This window comes from Equus asinus, chromosome 4 (assembly GCF_041296235.1).
Source record: "Equus asinus isolate D_3611 breed Donkey chromosome 4, EquAss-T2T_v2, whole genome shotgun sequence".
In the NCBI taxonomy this organism is placed as follows: Eukaryota; Metazoa; Chordata; class Mammalia; order Perissodactyla; family Equidae; genus Equus; species Equus asinus.
Window position 1 is genome coordinate 20,502,683 of NC_091793.1, and position 9,436 is coordinate 20,512,118.

At 53.7% G+C, this 9,436-nt stretch overlaps 1 protein-coding gene across 1 annotated transcript in view; it reads left to right on the top strand.

The window, feature by feature from the left end:
• RANGAP1 (Ran GTPase activating protein 1) overlaps positions 1–2,672 on the top strand; it is a 30,039-nt gene extending 27,367 nt beyond the window's left edge. The window contains exons 15-16 of the mRNA XM_014858998.3: positions 201–322; positions 1,597–2,672. Coding sequence (XP_014714484.1) covers positions 201–322; positions 1,597–1,666 — 192 coding nt within the window. The 3' untranslated portion in view covers positions 1,667–2,672. The remainder of the gene's footprint in view (positions 1–200; positions 323–1,596) is intronic.
• The last annotated feature ends 6,764 nt before the right edge of the window (positions 2,673–9,436 follow it).

The window sequence follows — 9,436 nt, forward strand, 5'->3', positions numbered from 1 at the left end:
ACACCTCAAGTCCTCTCCGGGCCCGTCACCCACACTGTCCCTGGGCCTAGGTCTGCTTAAGCAGCCTTGGTCTTCATGAAGGAATTCAGCTTGACCTTGACTGTGGAGCTCTCTCGGCAGGAGCGGAATGGTAGAGACCTAGGCCCCTCAGGTAACCTCGAAGCTCACCCTGCCTTCTGCGCTGTGTGTTCCCCTTGCAGAGTGAAGACAAGATCAAGGCCATTGCCAACTTGTATGGCCCGCTGATGGCGCTGAACCACATGGTGCAGCAAGACTACTTCCCCAAGGCCCTTGCACCCCTGCTGCTGGCATTCGTGACCAAGTGAGTGTGCCCTCATCAGCTCACGTGGCGGCTGCCTGCACACGCAGGCCCCTGCTCAGCTGAGGCTTCCCTGGCCTGGTCACTCGGGCTTGTCAGAGGCCCTCACACCTCCTGGGCTCTCGGCATCTGTGTTTGGGTCTCACCACCCCTCTGAGGCCTCCTCCCCTGTGCCCAGCTGAGGACACGGGGCTCAGGGACAGTGTCTTCCCATGAGAGAGACAGAGGACTTGTAACGGCCCCCGTTTCCCAGAGGAGGAACTGACTTTCCAGGTTAGTTAAGGCGTTTGCCCTCGGTCACGCTGCTGATAGAGGTCTTGCGCTCAGTGATGTCTCTGGGAGCAGTTCTCTGACCATTCCCTCAGCAACCTAGACCAAAGGACCCTGGGCACGTCAGCCTTCTGCAGCAACAGGCCCTCCTCTGGGGACGCCAAATGTTCAGAGACATGGAGACCTTGGCCTTGTTCTGGAGGGTCCTGGGCCGTGGTGGGGCAGTGGCCGCAGTTGTGCAACGAGGAGCCTCTAGACCCTGGCCCACCAACGATGGGTTGGGAGGCTCGTCTGTTCTCATTGAGGCCCTGTGTGGCCCCCCAGCCAGCCTCTGGCCTTTCTCAGGCCTCAGTCTCCCCATTTGCCCAACTGAGTGAGTATGTAGTGACATGCATGTCCCTCTTCCCTCAACTCCTGGCCAAATGGTCTGGGATCCCAAGGCCAGCCTGGACCAGGTGAGGTGTCCATGGGCTGTGGGTCCTGGCTGTGCCCCACACTCGCCCATGTCCCCAGGTGTCTTGCCTCAGTTTCTTTCTCTGCATTGAGACCAATGATCTTGATGATTACAATGGCCAGCCCATTACTTGTGAGCGCCTACGTGGGACTCCAGTGGCCCAGTCTTACTTGTCCACTAGTGGCTGCTGAGGGCTCCCTGACCCTATGTCCACTGGAGGGGCCCTTGGAGAAGCTGTCTGGTGGAGAGCAGAGGCTCAGATTCCTGACTGGGGAGGCCTGCATTCCGGCCAGCTCTGGGCCATGCTGCCTTGGGAGCATTGCCCACCTCTCTGAGCCTCACTCACTCCCCACCCCTGATATGCAGAAGTTGGAGTCTAACATCTCCTTTGCCAAAGTCATTGTGAAATTCACAAAAATTGAGTCTGGCACATTTGTAGCCTCAAAAATGGCCCCCACTCCCTCTTCACAGTTGGAAATGGGCCCTGCTGCAGCTTGAGCTCCCCAGGCCCCTGCCATGTGTGCCCTGCCCACTGACCCTTCTTTCCCCACAGGCCCAATGGCGCCCTGGAATCCTGCTCCTTTGCCCGCCACAATCTGCTGCAGACGTTGTACAAGGTCTAGACGCGAAGCGGCCTCCCCCGTCCCTTGGCCTGGACCAGTGACTTGGGAAGGGACTCAGAGGAAGGACTCTGGCCGTAGGCAGGGAGGGTCTTTGTCATGTCAGTCCCCCGAGGATGTATGTCGGTGTGGTGCTCGTGCAGGTGTGTGCTTCATGTCGGGGTTTGAGTTTTTAATGTCTCTGCTGGACTGGCCCTGGTCTCGCTGGAGGGGAGCTGGCCCCCTGGCGGGAGGGCTGTGAGCTGCTCTGCCATTAAACTCACCACCACCTGAGGGCTCCCCGCTGTTCTGTGCCTCAGGCTCCAGGCCCTGGTGGCTGTCCCCACCCACCTTGCCTGCCCTACCCTCCTGGGCTGCCCCAGGGCCTGGGTAGCAGTTGTCCGTGTGCTGTTCCCTCCCCCCGTGTTGTGGCTGGGCTGTGTTTCCTGCCCCACCTGTGGCCACTCACTTGGTGGCTTGCTTCCTTTCCCCAAGCCCTGGTCCTGCAGCCACTGCTGTCCTCTCTGTCCCCACCATCCATCCCTGCTATGCTGACCCCTAAGCCTGAGGGTCAGAGACTGCCGCAGGTGGGGCCATGGAGTGTTCAGCCGAGGGCAAGACCCTGGCACCCACACCACATGGATGGAAAGAGAAGCCAGTGGGCAGACACCAAAGGGTCTTGGAGCTGGAGTTGCCTGCCCGGTGCTGGCTCTGGATGCAGAGGGGCCCTCCTCTGGCTGCTGAGGAGACGTCTGTGACTGGTCTGGGGGCCGAGCTGGAGGAGGCACCTTGGCAGGTCCAAACCTGTTCTCCAGCCTGGGGGCAGGGCAGGGCCCACTGGTGCCTGAGCTGCATCTCGGGCGCTCTTGCAGGACCTGGGCAGGGGCAGGTGGGGACTGGGCTGGACTGCAGGTGCCCCGCCACGCCCTGCGCGTTCCCCCTTGTGCTCTTTGTGCGTCTGGGCTGTGCCCAGGGCTTCACAAATAAAGTTGTGTGTGGCAGCAGCGAAGACTGAGAAACCTTTCACCTTAAAGTGGGCCGTTCTCATACCCAAAGTCCCACCTCAGGCCGGACACAGTGGCCCAGCCCCAGTCTGTGAGGGGCGGTCCATCTTGCAGAAGAGCCCCTGTGCCACCCTTACCTCATCACCAGGGGCGGGCCTCTCCTCCCAGGCCCTGGCGCTTCCTCTGTGTGGGTGTGCCTGCTCCCCTCTCACAGCTGGGCGGGTGATGCCCAGAGGTCAGGTAGGGTGGTGGGATCTCGCTCCCTGGACTCTTGAGGTCCTGAGTTGGGGCCTGTGTGACCGGCCTGGCCCCACCTCACCATGCTTTATGCAGCCTTGGGCTGTGTTTCCGCTGGCCTGTATTGTTCCGTTTATGGACCTGGGTCTGGCTACCGAGCTCACATCACCGGGTTGGGCTTGGCTGGGAAGTCACCCCAGGACATCTGGCCATAGGGCCTCCAGCAGAGGGTACCTCCCTTGGAGTCTTTCCCTCTCAGTGCCACCCATAGTATTAGGACAGCCCAGCAGATCCTCCTTCCTGCCTCCCCTGGACAGCAGGCACATGTTGGGAACCTGCGTCTCCCACAGGAATGAAGAGGTCCCTCCAAGGTTTCTTAGAGGGCAGCGTTTCCTTACTGGCTGTGGACCTCTTGGGCGACATCTTTCTTGGTCAGGTGGCAGAGGAGATGCCTCATCCTCCTCCCCATACAAGGTGATGTGGCAGGAGGCAGGTGGAGGTTTGACCAACTCCAACCCCTAGTCTCCTTGCCAGCCCTGTTCTGAGCTCTGGGGCCAGAGGTGCTGCCTTTGGGGAGCCCCCAGTCTGGTGCAGACCCGCAGTCATGGCCCAATGTGAGCAGCAAGGTCAGGAAGGCCTTCAAGATTTAGGGATACAGGACCTGGGTCTTGAAGTTCAAATAGGACTTCTCACCAGTGATATTTGACAGATGGACAAACTGAGGCTCAGGCCTGAGTAGGGTCCTGTGCAAGGTTCTCTGGCCTGCCTGTTCTTTCCCTCCAGGCTGCCTGGGCTGGCCTTTGCTCCCTCCCAGTTAATACCCGTGCAAGCTTCAGTTCAGACTGAGGGGAGAACCATAGCTCCCACTTAACCTCATGACGGGCTAGCAGTGCCCGGCTCCTCGAACCCGCATGCTGAGGAGGATCCTGTTGGTCCCAAGAGTGCAGGCTTCTGACTGCCCAGCCCCACTCAGTCCTTCAGACCAGCTCAGAGGTCAGGATGCCTGACCAGGTCCAGGTGCAAGGAAAAGTCTAGGGGCCCTAACCTGCCACTTACTGAGACACCTGTAGCCTTTGCAGTTTCCCCCCAGACTCAAGTGCTCCTAACTGCAGCCAGCCCTGAGATGATCCAGGCTCCAGGTCCCTGAGCACCGTGATTTGGGGTCTGTAAGATCATAGTTGCCTCAGCCAGGGCAGCCTGGGACCCCCGACATGTGAAGGGCCTGCTCAGCACCAGGCTGTTCCCACTAAAGGGAGCTCCACCACAACTTAGCTAAACCAGCGGTTCCGCTCAGAAGTCAGACTAGAAAACCCCCAGCAGCGTGGTTGTGGGTGCTCCTAGCAGCACTTCCTGCTAGCAGGAAGGTAGAAACGTTCACAGGCCAAGACCAGGAAAACAGATCAAGTGCGAAGCCACGCAATGTAACATTACACAGCAGTGCAAACGTGTCAGCCAGGGCTGTGTGTGTCCAGCGCGCACCGTGGATGAATCAATAGTGGTGTCCAGTGAAGAAAATCTCGCAGTGCGGTGCCATTCGTTCAAAAGCACGTCAACTAAACGTGTTGAAGCACACGTATGTATGTGGTAAGTGGTGTGCAGGGTGGAGTCAGTCTGGGGAAGGCAGGGCACAGGGCTGGGTGGAAGCAGCAAGCATTCGAAGTGATCGGAGTCCAGCCACCAAGAGCCACATTGTTAAAAAGAGGAAATGAAACACAGGACAGCATTTTTGACATTAAAAGCACAAGCTATAAGGAAATTTGCCTGTGTCAAAAAATGACAGTGACCAAGAAATACCATAAAAGTGAAGACAGGGTGATGGAGTAGAAAGAGACATTGCAGCACCGACGGCATGAAGGGTTAGCATTGAGAACGTCCCTCCAAATGAAGACCAGGCGAAGGATAGGAGCAGCAGGTCTCGGGAGAAGACACGAGGAAAGCAAACCCAGAAAGCGTTCAGCTCGCTGGCAGTCAGGGAAAGCGGAGTAAAGCCACGCAGATAGCACTTCAGACCACACTAGCAAATGTCATTAAGAGAGGTGACACCAGGAAAGACCTGGATCTGTTGTTACATGGTGTACTCAGTGCAGGGCTGGAGGGATGTCAAACCAATAAAGCCCCTTTAGAGAGCAGTTTGGCACATACTGAAAAAGTGAAAACGCGTGTAACCTGCGACCTCCAAATCCCGTTTTTGAGGATCCGCTTTAGAGAAACCGTTGTCCACGTGCACGAAGAGACAAGTACAAGGGCAGCTTAATGAGGGATACCAGGAAATTAAGAAATAACCTGTGTCCATCGGTAGAAGAATGATTAAATTATGGCACGTGGATGCAGTGAGAGAAGATGCAGAAGCTACTTGCATCCACAGGAATAAATCTTGAAAACAAGTTTGCAAAAAAAAATGCGGTTTAATACACTAGAGAAACTTAATGCCGTATATATACATACTACTTCATGAAAGTGGTGGCCTCTGGATAGAGAGGGAGGGAGAGAGTGAGCGGGTGGAGAAACCAAGGGGCTTCAACTGACTGTGATCCCCCTTCTGGGTGTGTACCTGAAAGAAGTGACAGCAGGGTCTCCAGCAGATAGTCGTACACCCGTGTTCACAGCAGCAATACAATAGCCTAGAGGTGGCAAAAAACCAAGTGTCAATGAGCAGATGAATGGATAAATTGTGCTATATGTTTGCAGTGGAATATTATTCAGCCATAAAAAGGAGTGAAATTATGACACATACTGCATAGATGAGCCTTGAAACGTTATGCTTAGTGAAATAAGCCAGACGTGAAAGGACAAATCGTGTATGATTCCAGTCACGTGAGGTATCCAGAATAGGCAAATTCATAGAAAGCAGAAGGGAGGTTTGGGACCAGCCCAGTGGCGCAGCAGTTAAGTTCACACGTTCTGCTTCTCAGCGGCCCAAGGTTTGCCAGTTCGGATCCCCGGTGCGGACATGGCACCACTTGGCAAAAGCCATGCTGTGGTAGGTGTCCCATGTATAAAGTAGAAGAAGATGGGCATGTATGTTAGCTCAGGGCCAGTCTTCCAAAAAGAGGAAGATTGGCAGTAGTTAGCTCAGGGCTAATCTTCCTCAAAAAAAAAGGAGGTTACCAGGAGCTGCAGGGAGGGAGGAATGGGGAGTCAGTGTCTAATGGGTACAGAGTCTGTTCGGGATGATGGAAAAGTTCTGGGAATGGATAGTGGTGATAGCTGCGTAGCGTTGTGAATGTACTTAATGCCACTGAATTGTGCACTTAAACATGGTTAAAATGGTAAGTTTTATATATATTTTACCACAATAAAAGAATCCTCAATGTAAAAGACAAAACTAGATATTTGGGAATACAGTGTAGATGAGTATCTTCAAGACCTTGGGAGTAAGGAAAAGATGAGTGAATTAAGCTCCTTGTTTTACCATTATTGTGGAGTATTCATTGTAGGGTAATGTATGCTATGTAGCACTGAGAACAGGTTTCTGTTTATTGACGCATCATTAAGGGAGTAAAAAGGCAAGTTGGAGAGAGGGAGAATATAATTGCAATATATTTTAAAATAACTCATTCAGGGGGCCGGCCCCGTGGTCGAGTGGTTAAGTCCGAGTGCTCCGCTTTGGCGGCCCAGGGTTTCGCTGGTTTGGATCCTGGGCGCGGACCTAGCACCGCTCATCAAGCCATGCTGAGGCCATATGCCATAACTAGAAGGACCCACAACTAAAATATACAACTATGTATTGGGGGTTTTGGGGAGAAGGAGGAAAAAAAAATAACTCATTCAGAATATGTAAAGAGCTACAAATTAATAAAGGCAATAGAAGAACAAGCAAAAGGCTCAAATGGGCACTTCACAGAACACATGAAAAGGGGCTTAATGTCATTAGTAGTCTTCAGAGAAATGCATATTAATATTAAAACCACCCTATGTTACCATCGTACCCTCACAAGAATGGCTGAAGTACAAGAGACAGACAACACTAAGCGTTGGTGGGAATGTGAAGCAACTGGAACTCACGCACTGCTGGCGAGCGTGTAAACTGGCCCAACCACCTCGAGGATCTCTGTGGCGGTGTGCAGTGAAGCTGCAAGTAAGCATATGCTGAGACCAGCACTCCCACCCCTGGATGTGTCACTGCAGAAATGGTGGTGGTGTGTCACCAAGAGGCACGTGCAGACATGGTAATCAGCACTCTTCACAGTAGCCGCACTCTGAAAACCACCCAAATGTCCGTCAGGAGTGGGACAGATAGATTAACTGTGGTGCAGTGAGGTACCAAGAAGGCGGAGGTGGGAATGGTCCACCCAAGCGGGGAGGGACACTTTAGCATTGAAGTTGTTTAGAATTGCCAGTGCGTGATGACAAAAGCAGGCCAGCTCTCAGTCGCTTCCATTGTCTTTAAATTCCCTGCCGAGGGAACACTCCCTTAGTGCCTGCATCTGAGGCAAATCGCGCTCTCGCCTCTGCCCTGTGCCACTGTTGTGGGATAGTTAAAGAATGGAATGCCGGAATGCTACATAAAAATGAAAATGAACAAATTTAAACAATATGCATCATGAATGAATCTCACACACATAATCTTGAGTGCAAAAGCCAGACATAAGAGTACACGCTGTGGTCCCATTGATACGGAATTTGCTGAGTGAAATAAAGCACATGGACAAGTCTCTGTGTGGTGTGTTATAAAAACAAACTGAATAACAAAAGATAGAATCCATGAGAAACACAGATCTGAACAATTATAGGAGACGTAAGTGTCTGCTATGGTCTAGATGAATTATTTCATTTTAAAAAATGCATGTGTGGGGCCGTTCCCATGGCCAAGTGGTTGCGTTTGCACACTCCACTTTGGCAGCCTGGGCTTCGCCGGTTCAGATCCTGGGCTCAGGCCTGCACACTGCTTGTCGGGTCATGCTGTGACAGCGTCCCACATAAAGGAGTAGAGTGACTTACAATTAGGATATACAACTATGTATGGGGTTGGGGAGAGAAAAAGTAAAGGAAGATTGGCAACGGATGTTAGCTCAGGGCCAGTCTTCCTTACCAGAAAAAATGCATGTGTTACCAGGAAGATAAATATTTGGGTATTCTTTTTTTTTTATTTTTTTTAAAGATTGGCATCTGAGCTAACAACTGTTGCCAATCTTCTTTTTTTTTTTTTCCTGCTTTTTCTCCCCAAATCCTCCCAGTACCTAGTTGTATATTTTAGTTGTGGGTCCTTCTAGTTGTGGCATGTGGGATGCCACCCCAGCATTGCCTGAAGAGCGGTGCCATGTCCATGCCCAGGATCCAAACTAGCGAAATCCTGGGCTGCCGAAGCAGAGTGTCAGAACTTAACCACTCGGCCATGGGGCCAGCCCCCTGGATATTCTTTGCAACACTGTTTGTAGTAACAAAAAATTGGAGGCAACAGAGATTACTGGATAAGTAAAATCGACGCATTCCTGCAATGTAATACTATACAACAGTCAAAACGAATGCATATGACTGAGAATCAGCTTGGATGACCCCCAATAATCTGACGTTGAGTGACAAAAACAAAATTGCAGGCTATTGTATGTACAGTGTTAAATGTATGCAGATGTTCAATGTATGTGAATGTGTAATAAGCTCAAAGAGAACAGAGGTAATGGTTCTGGAGTGCCTGCTGGGTGTCAGGTGCCCACCTGAACCTCCAGGGCCACCCTATGGGCTAGTTACTAATACTGTTTTTTCTCAGAGTAGGAAACTGAGGCTTAGTGAGGTGCAGCCCAGCCAGGAGGGAGCCCTGGTCTGGGACCCACTGGGCAGCCCATCATGCCCCTCCCTGCCGGGCTGGCCCAAGGACTGGCTGCCCAGGGACTGGCTGCTCCCAGGCCTGGGCCATGATCCTGAGCTGGCGCCAGGCAGGAGGCCCTGTAACTCCAGCGCTGCTCCCGCCCCTGCCCGCCCCTCCTTCACCTCAGCCTGGCCTGGTCTGCCCACAATGCCTCCCATTCAGCGCTGTCCCCGCTGCCAGGCCTGTGGGCGGGGAGGGGGGCTGCATCCAGACAGGGACCGTCGCCGGCCTTTTCCTTGTGTGGCGCCTCCAGGCTGGACTGGCGGTGTGAGGTGGCATGGAGGGGTGAGTCTTTGGGTCCTAGGGGTACAAGGGGGGCTTAGAGAGGCTCAGTGGCCGCAGGCAAGCCCCTGTCCCTCTCTGGGCCTCTGAGGAGCTGGAGGATGGGGGCTCTGGGATCTGCCTCGGCAGAGATCCTCTGAGGGTCTCTCCAAAGTGGCTTCTGAGAAGGCAGCGTATGGGAGTGCGCCTGCTCCTGTGGGCTAGTCCTTCGGGGGCTTGACTGAGAGCTCAGCAGCCCTCTGGGCCCTGGATGCTCGTGCCCCAGGATCTGTCCCCATGGGCCCCTCCATGGCCCGTGCTGAACCTCCAGCCTCACCACAGACTCTGGAGGATGCCACCAGCCCCAAGGCTGGGGCTGGACCATAGAACCCCAAGGAGACTGATAAACATGGTGACAACCCAGTGAGTGGAAATGGAGGAGGCATGGGGGGTGGCCCAGCGCAGGGATTAGGAAAGGCTGCTCAG